Source organism: Eriocheir sinensis, chromosome 16, assembly GCF_024679095.1.
Source record: "Eriocheir sinensis breed Jianghai 21 chromosome 16, ASM2467909v1, whole genome shotgun sequence".
NCBI classification, from domain to species: domain Eukaryota; kingdom Metazoa; phylum Arthropoda; class Malacostraca; order Decapoda; family Varunidae; genus Eriocheir; species Eriocheir sinensis.
In genome coordinates, this window is record NC_066524.1 from 14,110,724 (window position 1) to 14,127,958 (window position 17,235).

General features: G+C 43.7%; 1 protein-coding gene and 2 long non-coding RNA genes across 3 annotated transcripts in view; 2 read left to right on the plus strand and 1 right to left on the minus strand.

The window, feature by feature from the left end:
- The first annotated feature begins 1,388 nt into the window (after positions 1-1,388).
- On the plus strand, positions 1,389-5,942 carry LOC126999331 (F-box only protein 42-like). The gene is made up of 2 exons (XM_050861801.1): positions 1,389-1,568; positions 3,666-5,942. The coding sequence occupies exons 1-2, from the start codon at positions 1,479-1,481 to the stop codon at positions 5,298-5,300; spliced, it is 1,725 nt and encodes a 574-aa protein (XP_050717758.1). The 5' UTR covers positions 1,389-1,478; the 3' UTR covers positions 5,301-5,942.
- Positions 5,943-8,422: 2,480 nt separating this feature from the next.
- LOC126999333 (uncharacterized) lies at positions 8,423-16,211 on the plus strand. Its single transcript, XR_007753255.1, has 3 exons — positions 8,423-8,485; positions 11,009-11,203; positions 16,072-16,211. It is a non-coding gene; the product is annotated as an uncharacterized LOC126999333 (long non-coding RNA).
- LOC126999332 (uncharacterized) overlaps positions 16,077-17,235 on the minus strand; it is a 33,091-nt gene continuing 31,932 nt past the window's right edge. The window contains exons 3-4 of the long non-coding RNA XR_007753254.1: positions 16,904-17,105; positions 16,077-16,662 (exon numbers count right to left, since the gene is read on the minus strand). This is a non-coding gene — a long non-coding RNA (uncharacterized LOC126999332). The remainder of the gene's footprint in view (positions 16,663-16,903; positions 17,106-17,235) is intronic.

Consider the following 17,235-nt stretch of genomic DNA (forward strand, 5'->3'; position numbering starts at 1 on the left):
GGAGCGGCCATCTTGGCGCAGACTCTGACATACTCCAGTCAGGCGAGCGAGTAATAAGGACCCCCCACCCCCCCCCCCAAAAGAATAATAATAACAATAACAAAGAGTGACTGGTTGAGTGTATCTTCCTGAGGTGTATAACAGAACAAATTAAACGACTTGTGGGATTGCAGGCAACGAAGAGCAGAGGAGCGGCAGCAGCTTGTTACAAGGAATGTGGTTCATCATGGAGGAAGAGTTGTAATCTGGATTTGAACACAGGAAGACTGGGAGCATTTACTGTATACCTCCAGGGGCAAAGAGTTCCATCTTCTCACCACTCTTGAAGAAAAGAAATGTCTGCGAGCTTCAGTCTGAGTGCTAAAGTGCTTTTCTCTTTTATCGGAGTAGCGTTAAGTGGGCTTTGTTTTTTTAGATGTTTTAGTTTTTTGCCCTTGAGGTGCGTCCCTAGCTGTAAAAAAGAAAATATATATCTCTATTGGTGTCTATGCGCGTCTACCCTTTACTCAGATCGTTTTCTTTCATGCATTCGACTTGTAAGAGTCTCCTTTGATAGTATAACACATTAATTAGGTATTCCTGCCTAAAAGGGACTAGAGGTTCATATTATTGTTTATTTGTGGAGTCGTAACAATAACGAAGGTGACAATTTTCATGCAACGCAAAAAAGTTTGGCCCCGCGACTGATTCTATTTTGATAAAACTTCCGACACTCACCACATAAATGGATTGGTGAATTTTATTTCATTTATTCTACCGAAGTTTATAAAAAAAAAGAAATATATTAAAAACACAAATGAATGAAAGCAAAATCAAGACAACATGTAGTACAACAAATATACATACACTAGATAATTAAATAGATTAGAGTATTTTTTTCAATTACTCGATTGATTGATTCATTGATAATTTATTGTTGCAGGTAAACAACAAGGGAGAAGGGAGGAACATATGCCATCCCAACCCCCAGGCAGGACAGAGTGTGATTATACAACTATAACCCTAAAAAAACAGTCGAATATGGAACTATAACCCTAATAAATACCCAATATGAAACAATAACCCTAAAAAATACCCGAATATGGAATTATAACTCTAAAAAAATACCCAATATGAAACTATAACCCTAAAAAATACCCGAATATGGAACTATAACCCTAAAAAATACCCGAATATGGAACTATAACCCTAAAAAATACCCGAATATGGGACTATAACCCTAAAAAATACCCGAATATGGAACTATAACCCTAAAAAATAGTCGAATATGGAACTATAACCCTAAAAAAATACCCAATATGAAACTATAACCCTAAAAAATACCCGAATATGGAACTATAACCCTAAAAAACAGTCAAATAAGGAAGCATGACCCCTCCCTCGTCCCTGTGAGTGTCGCAAGCCTGGGCGGGAGCTGGAGGTGGCCGCCGCAGGATGGCCAGACGCTGACATTTTTACCTCCTCTTCCCCTCCCCGCCATGGCCACCATCAACGACCTGCCCGAGGAGATCCTGGAGTACATCCTGTGCCTCATCTCGCCCTACAATGACCTGAGGAACTGCCGGCAGGTGAGGGGGGGTGGGGGGGGCGTGTCACCGTGTTACCTGGCGGGGCTCCTCACCTGGGCGTGTAAACAATGCTATGGGAGATGTTTTTTTTGTTTGTTTTGTTTGTTTTTAGTATTTAAAGGGTGTTAAGGGTTGTTATGGGTGGTGGAGGCATAGTGAGGGTGTTCTATGGGTGCTAATGGGGCGTGGGTGACAAGGGTGAAGGGAAAGGGAGAAGGGTGTGTGTGACAGGGATGAAGGGTGAGGGGTGGTATGGATGAATTACATAGAATTACATAGATAACCAGACCACACAGGCCCAAACTAGGTGGTCTGTCCTAAACCTAAGTGACAGTTGTTATGCGGCCTCCATGTCGTTGAAACTGACCTAGTGAACATTTAGGTGGAGGAGATAGCGGTCAAGATTATTCTTAAGCGAAGCAATCGAGTTACACTGCTCCACTGATGGTGGTAATCTGTTCCAATCTTGAATGACAGCATTAGTGAAGAAGTGACAAGGGTGAAGGGAAAAGGGTTTGTGTGACGGGTGAGAGGGGCCATGGCTGACAGGGGAGAAAGGAGAAGGGTGTGTGTGTGACAGGGGTGAAGGGTGAAAGGGGGCGTGGGTGACGGGAGAAGGGTGTATGTGGCAGGGGTGAAGGGTGAAAGGACTCGTGGGTTAAGATTTGTTTTAGTACCGTGCCAGTATTTCATTACCTACCTTATGAAGCATCACTAGCTCTTCATATATCTTTTCTACGAACGTTCAACAATCATGGAAACGCTTTCAAAATCCAATTCAAGGACTATTTATTGATGAAAATAGGGGATAATATTCACGAAAGTGCAGCCTCCTCTGGCGGCGGCCGCGGCGGTGGTACAGCCGGTATTGCGAGAAATACCTCCTCGCAGCAATAAGTTCCATATACATGTGGGGGGGTCCAGGGGGGGGTGCAGCCCCCTCTGGTTAGAAGGGGGGGTCGAGGGTTTAAATATGCTCCCCCACCCTAAACCCTCTGCGAGCTATTTTGCGGCTGCGGTGGCGGCACCATCGCCGCGGCCGCCGCCAGAGGAGGCTACGCTTTTGTGAATATTATCCCCTATTTTCAACAATAAATAGCCCTTGAATTGGATTTTGAAAGCATTTCCATGATTGTTGAATGTTTATAGAAAAGATATATGAGAAGCTAATGATGTTTCATTAGGTAGGTAATGAAATACTGGCACGGTACTAAAACAAATCTTTACTGATTCGTGATTGATAAGGGTGAAGGGAAAGGGGCATATGTGGCAGGGGTGAAAGGTGAAGGGGGTGTTTGACAGGGTGAAGGAGGTATAAGAGGGTTGTCAGGGCAAGGGTGAAGGGTGTGTGTGTGAGGCTTGTCAGGGCATGAGTGCAAGGTGGAGGGTGTGTGTGAGTGTTTGACAGGGTGAAGGGGGCATGGGGAAGCTTGTCAGGGCAGGGGTTGAGGGTGGAAGGGTGTGTATATGAGGGTTGGTAGGGCAAGGGTGAGGGGTGGTGATTTTTTTTTAAAGTTTGACAGGGTGAAAGGGGCATTGGAGGGTTGGCAGGGCAGGGGTGGAAGGTGAAGGTTGTGTGAAAATTATCAGGGCTGGCAGATGACAAGGAGGAAGGGTGTGTTTGAGGGTTGGCAGGCTTGGTCCTCCCTACACCAAACAAGACATTGACAAGATGGAGAGGGTACAGAGGAGGGTCACCAAGCTCGTGCCCACACTGGCCCACTTTCTTTATGAGGACAGGCTCTCCAGACTGAACCTCACCACACTGCAGCAGAGGAGGACTAGGGGGGACATGATGGAGGTCTTTAAAATACTTGAAGGGTGTGACAGGGTAGGGGGGAAGGAAACTTGCTGAGGGATGTTAGTTAATGGTGAATTGGTTCTCATGTATAAGAAGTGTTCATTGGAGGTGGCTTGATTCTCCACCCTTGGGAGGCTGTTGGGTTTTATTTAATTTTGTGGTAGTACAAGGGTTTATTATATCTTGCTCACCAGATATGTCAGTTTGAGCATTCAAGGCTGTGGTGGGTAAGCTGATGCTAATGAGTGTGTCTGGCTGGGTGGTGTTACAGTTGTTACCTTGTATCTTGCCTGCAGGTGTGTCAGCGGTGGTACACCTGCTGCCAGGGCGTGGTGGAGAAGAGGAAGTCACGGTTCTTCTCGGCGCTGAAGATGGGGTGTGTCAAATGGTTCCGGCCCACCTACCCCAGCCACATCATCCCCATCAGCAAGCGCTACTCCCACTCCTCCTGCGTCTTTGAGTCCACCATGTTTGTGTTTGGCGGCTGCACCTCAACCAACACCACCTTCAATGACCTCTGGCGCTTCGACCTGGGCTCCCATGAGTGGACGCGGCTGCTGACCACTGGCACCTACCCATCCCCCAAAGCCTATGCCTCGATGGTCACCTGGAACAAGTGCCTGGTGCTGTTCGGGGGCTGGACGCACCCCTCTGTCTACCCCCTCCATCAGCAGTGGGTGCTGTTCAGCGAGCTGCACGTCTACGATGTCCTGGCCAACCGCTGGACGCAGCTCTACTACCCTGGCTCTCCACCCCCAACAGCTGGCCACTCCGCCTCGGTGCACGGCAGTGTGATGGTGGTGTACGGCGGCCTGCAGAAGCTGGAGCGCACTTTCTCCAGCACCAGCGACGTGTTCTGCCTGGACCTGGCGCAGCAGTGCTGGTTCAAACCGCTCATGTCTGAGGGGGAGCCCAAGCCACGCTATGGCCACTCCCACATCAAGCTGGACGAGCGGCACATCCTGGTGCTGGCTGGCTGTGGCGGCTCCAACAAGCTCTACAATGACATCTGGCTCCTCACGTTGCCCAAGAACATCCACAGCCGCTCCGCCCGCTGGCAGTGGCGGCAAGTGGAGGTGCGGGCCACGGAGCACATGCCGCCCCAGATGTGGTACAACCCTGCCTGCCGGGTGGGCAACAGTGTGGTGGTGCTGTCCACCGTGGGCGGTGCCGGGGCCCAGGCCGGGGGCACCATGTCCCAGCTGCTGGTGCCAGGCTCTGTCCGGCGCCAGCCAGCCAGTGTGTGGGTGCCCCCAGTGCCACAGGCTGAGGCCCGGCCCCTGGCCCCACCCCCACCCCCACGGCAGAATGAACCCAACGTCAACGGCCAACGTGGGCTGCTGCGGCCAGCTGACCCCTCAGAGTCCAGCAGCGACGAGAGCGAGGAGGGCAGTGGTGCTGGAGGTCCCGGTGGGGCAGGGCGGGGGCGGCCCCGACCCTCCATACGCCCCAATGCCTCATGTGACCGGGAGCGGCGGCTGCAGGTGCTGTCCAGGATGAAGGAGAGACTCAGGGAGCTGTCCCGTCAGCAGGATCCTGGCAGGGGCGGTGGCAGCAGTGGCAGTGGTGGTGTGGCCAGCGGCAGTGGCTCAGGCAGCAGCAGTGGCAGCAGCAGCAGCAGTGGCGGCAGCAGCCCCTTGGCCCGGCCTGCCCCGCCCCGCAGCACCGTCATTCCCCACCTGCTGGACATCAGCCAGGTGGTGAGCCGCCGCGAGGCGCGCTGGTGGCCGGTGAACCACAACGAGGGGCTGCAGACCTGCGTGGGCTGCCCTCCCCGCCCCTCCCTCCTCTACTCCTTGGTGCTGGGCCGCGACCGCCTGGTCATGTTTGGTGGCATCCCCCACGACCCCACCGGCGGCCACACCCAGGAGAACGCCTCCAACGCTGTGATATTCCTCTCCGCCCCCGCCAGCTCCTACTTTGCTGCCTGACTGGTGCTGGGGATGGGCGTGTGCCTGGCCCGGCCCTGGACTCGGGTGTGGCGGTTGTGTTGTCTTTCCTTAGTTTTGCATCATCTCATGGGCCTCAGGAGTGGCCTTGGTGCTGGCCTTCAGCACCAAAAGTTTGTTCCCGTGCATCACTTCCCAAGGCTGGAGTGTGTGTGATTGCCAAAGACGTTATCCACTGCTTGGCGGGAAATCAAAGAAGCATTATCGGTATTCATTTCCCGAACCTTCCTTTACCCAGTGAAAAAAGTTACAGTTTACCTGTGTAGCATTATGCCAAGACAAGACTTTCACTTTTGCTTTGACTTCCTCGGTGGAGTGAGAAAAATTACCAAAATGAAATGTACTAATTGTGTGCATAATCAATAACTTTTCCCTGACGCTGCTGTGTGTGTTGCCTCCCTGGGACTGGCACCGGGGCCCTCCCTTCCTCCCCTCCCGGAGTGTCCTAAGAGTGGAGCACAGTGCATAATTTCAGTCTTTCTCTTTTTGAGATGTTCAGTTTACCAACTCCCCCAAAAATTTTATGCAGTTTCAATTGTATAATTCATAAAAAAATGCAGCTTATGTTTTTTGTACGTATTTTTAAGTGAATGTATATTCTGTATTAATATGATGAAATTTTTAGATTTTTATATTGTACCCCAAGCAGAAACTTTGGTCCAGGAACGAGAAATTAGTCATGGCCAGAATTTGCTTTTATTATCATGGATCCGGGGCTATTAAACGGGAAAAGCAACTGCCTCAGGTATAGGAACATAAGGAGTCTGCAAGAGGCCAGTATGCTTACACAGGGCAGCCCCTCTAAACCCATCACTATCTATATATATCCTCATCTGAATTTAACCTTTTCTAGAGTGCATCTATCACATTGCCACACAACATGACTGCCAAGCCTGTTCCACTCATGCAGGGCTCTATTAGTAAAGCAATTCTTTCCCATGTCTTGCAGTAGAAAGGCAATAACTAGTAGGAGGTGGTGAACAGGATGAACAATGAGCTGCCTTGCATAAGTAAACACGCTACTAAAGAAGGATAAGAGCTACCGACTGACTTATCCAGATTTACCCAACTTTCCCAACACTAAGAACTGCATGGTATCAATATATTCAAGATACTCTCTCTGCCCTACAAAAAGAGGGAGCATTGACATTGATGGTGAGAGATGGAAATGTAATGCAGAGTGGGTATGGGCAGGCTACTGAAGGGGATCTTCGGTCAGAGCTGAGGGCATGAAGGGAGCAATATGACTACCAAAAGAATTAAAAATTAGGGAAAGAAGAAAGAGGGGGAAGGAAAGGATTGCGGGACTGTGAGTATTGAAGCTGTGATATGGGTTAACTTTTCTTCATTTAATATTTTGCAGATGTAATAATTCCCAGAAAGTGTGAGAAGGAATGAGTGCTGCAGAGGACGAAGAGGATTGTGCATATGTAAGCTGTGGTATGGATTAGCCTTTCTCTTATTCTCCTATTATTTTCTAGGTACTGTATGCCTCTATTTTTTTTCTTTTTTAGGAGGAAGTGTGAGAAGAAAAGAGAACGCTGGAAATGGCGAAGGGTACAGTGGGAGTGTGCATATATAAACAGTGATATAGTTTGATTCTATTTCATTCATTTACTTCATTTTCCAGTGTGTGATATATCCTTGAAAGTGTATTAGGAGGTGTGAGAGAGAAGGAGAGTGCTGTAAAGGGCGAAGGAAAGTATAGTGGGAGTGTGCATATATAAGCAGTGATATAGTTTGATTCTATTTCATTCATTTACTTCATTTTCCAGTGTGTGATATATCCTTGAAAGTGTATTAGGAGGTGTGAGAGAGAAGGAGAGTGCTGGAAATGGCGAAGGAAAGTATAGTGGGAGTGTGCATATATAAACAGTGATATAGTTTGATTCTATTTCATTCATTTGCTTCTTTTTCCAGTGTGTGATATATCCTTGAAAGTGTATTAGGAGGTGTGAGAGAGAATGAGAGTGCTGGAAAAGGCGAAGGAAAGTATAGTGGGAGTGTGCATATATAAACAGTGATATAGTTTGATTCTATTTCATTCATTTACTTCATTTTCCAGTGTGTGATATATCCTTGGAAAAGTGTATTAGGAGGTGTGAGAGAGAAGGAGAGTGCTGGAAATGGCGAAGGAAAGTATAGTGGGAGTGTGCATATATAAACAGTGATGTAGTTTGATTCTATTTCATTCATTTACTTCTTTTTCCAGCGTGTAATATATCCTTATATATAAACAGTGATATAGTTTGATTCTATTTCATTCATTTACTTTTTTTTCCAGTGTGATATATATATGAAAAAAGTGTATAGGAGGTGAGAGAGAAGGAGAGTGCAGTGATATAGTTTGATTCTATTTCATTAGAGAAGGAGAGTGCTAAAAAAAAGAAAGGAAGTATAAGTGAGTGTGCATATATAAGCAGTGATATAGTTTGAATCTATTTGTAATATATCCTTGGAAAAGTGTATTAGGTGGTGTGAGAGAGAATGAGAGTGCTGTAAAGGGCGAAGGAAAGTATAGTGGGAGTGTGCATATATAAGCAGTGATATAGTTTGATTCTATTTCATTCATTTGCTTCTTTTTCCAGCGTGTGATATATCCTTGGAAGAGTGTATTAGGTGGTGTGAGAGAGAAGGAGAGTGCTGGAAAGGGCGAAGGAAAGCATAATGGGAGTGTGCATATAGAAACAGTGATATAGTTTGATTCTATTTCATTCATTTGCTTCTTTTTCCAGTTTGTGATATATCCTTGGAAGAGTGTATTAAGAGGTGTGAGAGAGAATGAGAGTGCTGGAAATGGCGAAGGAAAGTATAGTGGGAGTGTGCATATATAAGCAGTGATATAGTTTGATTCTATTTCATTCATTTACTTTTTTTTTCCAGTGTGTGATATATCCTTGGAAAAGTGTATTAGGAGGTGTGAGAGAGAAAGAGAGTGCTGGAAAGGGCGAAGGAAAGTATAGTGGGAGTGTGCATATATAAACAGCGATAGGGATTAATATTTCTTTTCTTCATTTATTATTTTCCAGGTGTAGGATGTCCAGAGCAGCATCTAATGAGAGCTGCTGCAAAGGCCAACACCCAGACCAAGACCACAGCGGCCAAGAAACGTCAACTTCAACATGGCGGGAAGAGGAGGAGCAAAGCCGCGTCCAGCCTTCTGTCCGGTAAGACGCTGTTATTACTGCCTTGGATATCACGCCAACTCCACACAGCCTGCCTTAGTGCACGCTGCCCCGCCCAACACACCGCAGACCCTGCCAGCGCCTCCCTGAGTGCTGAACATGACGGGGGAATACCTGCTGCCTCCCTCCCCTGCAGGCCGCCAGTGTGTCAGGGGCAGCGTTACCATATTATCGTACACAAAACATCGCACTTATCAGTTCCAGGGCCCAAAACTCTCCTACCTACACAGATAACGAGATTCCAGTTAAAGTTATCGTTAAAAGCGTTACTTATTGGTGTTTGTTTGCGATAGCTGTGTCAGAAACCGGAAAATATAATGTGCTGCGTGGCTAAGTACGATAATTCGGTAACGCTGGTCAGGGGCTGCGGAGTTCAGGCACATTTTTAGGGTTGCACCGATAAGCAATTTGACCGATTACTGATTAATCGGTAACCAATAATCGGCCGATTATTTAGAAATTGTAAATGTGATTAATCTTCATTAATTACTGGACACTGGTGCCACAAAGTTAAAGGCATACCGTAACCCGCATGTTGACAACTTTGTTTACTGCCCAGCTGTCATCCCCTGTATGGAGAGCAAATACTTCCAGTAATTTGTTACTTATAATTTAGCCTTGCTTAGTGGAAACATCCTGGTTTTAATATGTTAGAATTTGCCAGTTTTCTCGTTCCTTTGGTGATCCTAGATGCTCTAGAAATGGTAGTGTACACAAAGTTTATCAATCTCTCAAGTCTTCTAGTAATTTACTGTCTGTTACACTGTGTTTGCTTGCTTCTAAACTAAAAAACACACATGTTTTGATTTTTTTTATTACCAGGTAGTACAAAATATGCAGTATGATTATTGCATATTAATATGAAATAATAACTATGTAGCCACAGTGATGAAAAAATTGAATATTGTCCCTCAATTAGGTAGAACTGAAAATGGTATAAGCGTAGAAAGTCTGTATCTGAACGTGTCCAGTACCAGTACGATGAGACTTGGTGAGAGTCCGTGAGACCCACGCCAGTCAGTCAGTGTGTCTCAGTGAGCATGTTGCCTATGTTATGTAAGCTGGTGACGTTCCACTTATTGTTTCAAAAAATTCATACAAGTTTTGTAGGGACGATCTAGCGATTTACTAATCGGCCCCGTTTAATCGGTCAAAAGCCCGATTACCAATTAATCGGCAAAGTGGCCGATTAGGCCGATTACCAATTACTTACTGATTAATCGGTGCAACCCTTCGTGACATGTTGTACACCGATCCGAGTAAGATTACACTGTGACGTCACGAATCCAAATACGAGTACAAGTACTCAGTTGTGCATCAACCTAAGTCCAAATACGAATACTTTTGTACTTCATTCTAATCCAAGTACAAGTACTGTTTACTGATTTAACCTTCAGAATTTTTCTGCTATTCTGCTTCTGCCAAGTGGCAAACTGCCAAGCCCTCCCTGCCCTGAGCCACCTCACATCACCTCAACATCACCTCACCCCAGAGTCCAGGGCACTGGGCCTCCCCAGGGCCCAGGCTTAGGACACACCTCACCCTGGCCTCACCCCCACCCAGGCAGGTCATCAAACATTACACCAGACACATGTTTGCATTTTTTTGGTTGTACTCGTAAAAATGTCCAGTGCAAATACAAGTACGGGTACTCGTACTAAGGCGCTTTTGACCCCAAATACGAGTAAAGGTACAGGTACATGGCACTGTGTACTTAAGTACGAGTACAAGTACATGTATTTGGACCCAAGCCTGCTGGTTAGGCTTAAACTTCTACTTTAATCTACCTGCTCCCTGCCTTACCTCTCCTTTACCTTACCTGCTCCTTACTTTACTTGCTCCCTACCTTACCTTGCCTGCTCCTTACCTTACCTCTCCCTTACTGGGGCTGAAGGTGTCATTGCCCAGCAGGTCCCCTACTCCTAGCATTGGCCTCTGAATGTTGAGTCTGGATAGTGATGCTTTGAGGCTGGTGTGGAGGGAGTGGAATTGGGTGAAGTTGTAGACATTTACCCTATTTGTTCTTTTTCTTGCAATTCTTTCTGAATTATCTTACAATATGAAGTAAGAATTTATTTTTGTTTTAGTTGAATATGAAGTAAGAATTTATTTTTGTTTGTGTATATATTAATTTTTCAAGGATATGGAGTAAGAATTTATCTTTATTATAGTTATGTTAAGTTTAGGTTATCTTTAAACACCTCATAGGCAGCAGTGTATAAAGCAAGAAACAAGAGACTCACCAATAAGCTCTGTGGGTTTCCTAATGATCTAACCAGGTCCTGTTGCCCATCTCCATTGTTATCAGTTGCATGTGAGTGTCATAGCTATTTTTGAAAGAGAGTTTATGTTTATAGGGATACACATCAAGAATTTATTGATGTTAGTTAAGTTTAGGTTTATAAGGACACAGTGAGAATATATTTTGGTTAAGTTCAGGTTTATGAGTTGTTGAGGAGTGTGTCGTGTATTGGTGATCATGTATTCAGGTGAGTTTCGTTTCAGGGCCGGGCACCAGGGCTGTCTGTTCCTCTTCACAACATGCTGGTCTTGCTTCTTGCCTCCGCTCACACCTTCACAAACACACCGATGTACCAGGATGCTGATACCACTGTGGTCTGATGGTTCTAGGGGAGTCTGCAAGCCATGAAAATTCCTTGGCCAGGGCAGGAGACAAGCGGTGACATCATCCTTTTGTTCGTAAGTGTGGTAGGTCTTAGTGCCATATTGTTGAACATTTCTTTACCCAAACGGACACATTTGACATGGCTTTCGTAGAAGTTGTGGGTCTTTCCAGGGGTAGTTTTTGACCCTGGTGGGAGTTTGACAAGGCTTCTGTACCGTGAACTCTAAAACACACTCATTAGAAGGCATTTTACCTTATTTTTGGCCTTCAGAAATAATTGATGTGAGAGTTGGAAGTGTCTAAGAAGGCTGACCTCAGTTTGTTATTCCTTTTGATGAGCTTGTATAGAAGGGTTGTACAGGTCTCTCCCACTTTACTATGCTTCGTTTTATGATATTTTGCTCTTACAATTCTCATTCTTTAAAAGAGAGAGAGGGGAAGGAATGAGGTTAGGGAGAAGAAAAATGTTAAAAAGGAGGAGGAAGAAGAGATTAATTACATTTGCTCTCGATATGATACACTTGGTTGCTTTTACAGCCAGTTCAGTATTTATTTATGCTATTTCGTGTGTTTAATTATGCAAATGTACAGGTTTTGTGTTCATATTCACTGTGGTAATGACTTAGATACAGTGCAGTCCATGGATCATTGGTATTAAGTATTAGTTTTGATTAAACCTCAACTTTGCCATAGGATCGTTTTGCTTCATGATTGCTTTTCCAAGAACGTAACCCAATCGCAAAGTGAGGGAGACCTGTGTCTTGTCCAGCACCTACCATGTGTGTCAGGGCAGGGAGATGCTGCCCCCCTTTGTCTGTTCAGAAGTGTTCAGAATTAACATGTTTAGCTTTAATCATCTCTAAATTGTATTAAATTAGCTTTATTAACCCTTTCTTGCACCACGAAACAATTCACGTTAAAACGGAATCGTCAACATCAGCTTTTGACTCGAATCGCATCAAAAACTTTTTAAAAATTGCCAAAAATAAAGTATCTTTCAGAATAACGTCAAATTTTTTTGTGTCAATGATCCAAGCTGGACCTATAAAATAAACTAATTGTTAACTCTCTCATGCCGTTGGATTTGAAGTGCTAATTGCCCGTGGTTTGGTTGCCTCTTAGCAGGCAGCCTGTGAGTGCGACTGTCGTCCCTTTAAATTGTTTTTTAAATTGTTTTTTTGAGTCAGTAAACCTCGCTATTTATTTGCATTTTTTGATATTTTTATTCTTTCATAAGGCAAAATAATCTCTTCCAAAACCAACAACATCTAATAATGCCAGGAAAAAAAGAATACTCGTGGGTGAAATCGATAACATGATAAAAAATTTCGCCGCACGGTCGCCCCCTAGGGAGCCCCAGACAAATGTCGCAGTGGAAAGAGAAACTTATTAAACTTTTGGTGCGTGAAAGGGTTAATTTTTATATGTAACATTTAGTAGAGTTACCTTGTTAAAAATTTATGTTTATATCTAACCACCTGTGAACAGACATATTTATTTTCCTATGCAATGTGAAGTAGAGTAAATTTTGACTATTGATTTTCATATTTAACTTTTAATAGAGTAAAATTGCCATCATTAATTTTCATATTCAAGATGAAGTAAAGTCAATTGCCAGCATTATTATTTTATTTTATTTTATTATTTTAATGTTTAGTAGAGTCAGTGAAGGGACAGGTGGTTCATGGTTTAGAGAAAGATCTGTCAGCCAGCTGCACACAACCCACCTATAATGTCATACTCACCTCACGTCACCTGCCAGACTTCTTTTTCACCTCATTGATTGATTATTTATTGTTTACATGTGAGAAAATATCCAAGGACCATAACAAGGAACAAAGGCACTGCACTTGGCAACACTTACTGACTTCCTTAAGTATATACTAAAGCTGCCATTCTTCTGCTGACTAACTTACTCCTTAAAACTAACAAGATGGTATGTACATGTAGTATTAAGTAGTCACTCATGTGTTGGAAACTCATGTGCATCTTGTTATTAGCATTAGATGTGGCTGTTTTCATCCTTCTTCCCAAATGCTTACAATAGGAATCCTTCTTTCCCTAAGGCTGATTGCTTTATTCAGGTATTTCATCTTAAAACACACTGGTAGTTTAGCAAAGAACAGAATTTAATTGAGGGTAAAAAGAGATGGAGATGGGGGAGAGTTAAGTGATGGAAGGTATTGGGAGGAGAATAAGAGATTGGGATAAGTCTGCTGCTTTGTTATGTATCTAAAGCAAGAGTTTCAGTACACTTTATTCCTTCTCTGAGGCCTTCACTATTGTAGCCTTGAATACTGTCTTCACTATGTTCAGTTAAGAGGAAAAGTGTTAGGTGTGAGTAGCAGTAGAAACCTCTCTCTCTGTATCATCCATTTGTTCTGTTTTTGCATACTTCTGTCCTCTTGTTCTTCATGTTTTTAGAGTTTTGTACCATTTCATATTTGCATACTCCTCTCTTATTTTTCCATCCTGTCTCTCTCTCAAGTATTCTACCGTTCTGACCTCTCGTCTTTGAATACCTCCGCCCTCTCATTCTTCCCTCCTCTCCTTTTTGTATTGTACCATCCTGTCTTCTCATTCTTTTATCTTTTTCTGACATATTGCATCACCCTGACCTTCTGTTTTGCATTGGTTATCCTGTTGCCCTCACACCATCAATCCTGTTCATGTATACTATCATCATCAATTCATTCTGTCCCATTCTATTCACGTGACCAAACTGTTTACTTCAGGATGCTACATTGCTTCTACTGCTTCACATTTTGTTTCGTCCCGTCTACTAAGCATGTCAAACTTCCATGATCGCTGAGACTAATATAATTAATTTCTATTGATATGATTGTGGTCCTCTAGCTTTCATTTCATATATGTTTCCTTCGCATTTCATCAGTATGCTATCACAAAATGCTTTCTTTAATTTCCTCTATCTTCTTACTTTCTGTCCCTCTTTTGTAGCTCTCCTTTCTTCTTTCCTTACCTTCTTTTTTCTCTCCCTCTCTATCCCCTCTCTTTCTCACCTCTACATCCTCCTCCTCCCTCTATTTCATCATTCATTTTGAGTCTCTCACTGCTTTCTTCCATTGCAAAGGTCCCTCTTTCATTGCTTTCCTTCCGTGTGCTTTAACTCCATATTGACTGTCCTTTATAATTCATCCCAAGCATTCCACTACTTTCATCCTCCCTTACAAAGCTCTCTCACGTAGCTCTCCTTCCATGTGTTAATTCTCATGCAAGTCTGATCCTAGATACTTGGCGTCTTCCATTTCATGTCCACTCAGCGTCACTCCATCTTCTTTAACAGCTTCTCTTTCCCGGAACATTACTCAGCTCCTCCAGCGTTTGCAATTGTCATTATATTACCTTTATCATTAATCTCTTGCCATTCTGTTCTCCTTTCCTGCCTCATGCTTCCAGTTGTCTTTTATTATCTGTATCATCTCTTTATATTGCTGTTCTATCCTCCTTTGCTTTTTTACATGCTTCCAATCCTCTCTTTACCATCTCAAAGATTATTAATTTGTCTTAGGATGAGATACTCGAATAGTGGTCAGCTCAGAAAAAATAGGCTTTGTGTAAATTTTAAGAGAAAGAATTCAAATAGCCACATAAGACTTCCGAAATCATGATGCATATGGAGTTTTTTTTTATACATGACTACTAATTGTGTGTATGTACCATCTTGATTATAGTGATGTATTAAGTTTCTCAGCACAGGTATTGCAGCATTCTAGTCCATTCCAAATATGAATTACAGGAGGCCAGGCCCACAATTTTTTCTCAGGTGTGATTGGCCTAAGTGGCAGCCAATGACTGTGCTGGAATCCCTCAAGAAGTAACACAGGTAACATTACTGCCACCTGCACTGTGCCAGACTCCAGTATTGAGATGTTGAGAAATTTATTTACGCCTTCATATACCCTCATATAATGGTGATATCTATAGTAGTATTTTTGTTATATAAAGGCGGTTAAAATCTTTAGTATCTGAACACTTCCCGAGTCTGGCATGGTGGAGGTGGCAGAGATGATACGGTTTTGACTCCTTGAAGAACATGTGTGAGGGATTCCAGTATTGTGCGTGACTGCTTCTTGTAATTCATATTTGGAATAGATTTGAGTAGTTTAGGTTGCCAAGTGCAGTCTTACCCAGAGGTCAAAGTTAATGTGTGTCCTTGGCTATTTTCCCACACAAACATAACTCAATTCAATTGATGGTACTTAGATGTAGTGGGTAAAAAAAAAAAGTTTGACTGACTGGGTAGTTAGTTGTTTGGGTAGTTAGTTGTTTGGGTAGTTAGTTGTTTGGGTAGTTAGTTGTTTGGGTAGTTAGTTGTTTGGGTAGTTAGTTGTTTGGGTAGTTAGTTGTTTGGGTAGTTAGTTGTTTGGGTAGTTAGTTGTTTGGGTAGTTAGTTGTTTGGGTAGTTAGTTGTTTGGGTAGTTAGTTGTTTGGGTAGTTAGTTGTTTGGGTAGTTAGTTGTTTGGGTAGTTAGTTGTTTGGGTAGTTAGTTGTTTGGGTAGTTAGTTGTTTGGGTAGTTAGTTGTTTGGGTAGTTAGTTGTTTGGGTAGTTAGTTGTTTGGGTAGTTAGTTGTTTGGGTAGTTAGTTGTTTGGGTAGTTAGTTGTTTGGGTAGTTAGTTGTTTGGGTAGTTAGTTGTTTGGGTAGTTAGTTGTTTGGGTAGTTAGTTGTTTGGGTAGTTAGTTGTTTGGGTAGTTAGTTGTTTGGGTAGTTAGTTGTTTGACTGACTGGGTAGTTAGTTGTTTGACTGACTGGGTAGTTAGTTGTTTGACTGACTGGGTAGTTAGTTGTTTGACTGACTGGGTAGTTAGTTTTGACTGACTGGGTACTTCAAACACAAACAGTCTCCGGAGAAAAAGTAATTTGTATTTTCTGGTAAATTTTCAATAAAAAAAAACTAAAATCAATACTTTTATTTCTCTTAGTTGGGAGTCCCTTGGACTTTCATGTGAAACTGCTCATCAACCAGCGACACTGCTAGTCAACAAGTCTGACCGCTCATCACAAAACATTTCAATACATTCTCTTTGCTTCCCTCCCGGGCCGTCAGGGACATCAATCTGGAACCCTGTCTCTGGAGCCTTGAAGATGTCACAGTTGGAGGCAGTCTTCATCATCCACAAACAAAGATGTCACAGTTGGAGGCAGTCTTCATCATCCACAAACAGTCATCAAGAACAGGTGAAAGAATTACTAAATGAAACTGTTGTGCCTCTGTTTTTGTCATTATCGTGTTGTGTAATTCGCCAGTGAAGCAGCAGGAGCAGCGATAACTACAAAAATAAGAGGCAAAATAGATCCACATAACTCTTTCACCACACTTGGACAACTGATCATAGACTACACAAAGACCGCCTCCAACTGTGACATCCTGGCTCCAGAGACAGGTCTGCGGATGTAATGCCGGTCGTGGAAGTCTTCACCCCCTTGATGCAGCGCTGGTCCATTGCCTGCCACCAACATCTGGATCTGCAGTGTTTTGGTCTCGGCCTCCTTTTGACGCCGTGCTGCTACACCTGCAAAATAAGAGCTGCATTAGTGTTTTGATTTCCATTCTCCTATTCTTACCTATACTATACCCAATGTGAGGCAATATTCTTTTTCCTAGACCTCAATGTGTGCACTGATAGGTTCTCTTGAAAGGCCTGGTGGATGACCCAAGCCTGTTAGTGGTGCAGACCACCTAATTTTGCTTATAGTGGCTGCCACGATAAGACTCTTGCTTGTCCCATCCTGCCCCTGGGTGCTCTACTTAACCCAAGTCGCTGAAGTTAGGGTTGACCGAAGATTTGCACAGCATGTGTGGCTACCATTTCCTCACGGTAGTGGTTGAAAACTGTCAGCGTTTTGCAGTGGGACTCAAACCCAGTCCAGTCCAGTAGTAGGCGTGGGATTGCCTTTGTAACAGCTCCTCAGGATCACCACATCCACGTGTTGACCACTCAGGCGCTGCCCCCAGCTGAAAAAGTGCACCAATTCGCCATCAAATAAAACACTACATTTATCTACACATACTCTTATCTACAACTTATTATCTTTTTGAGAGGATTAAGTGCATTACAAATCTTAAACAATACCATAAATCAATT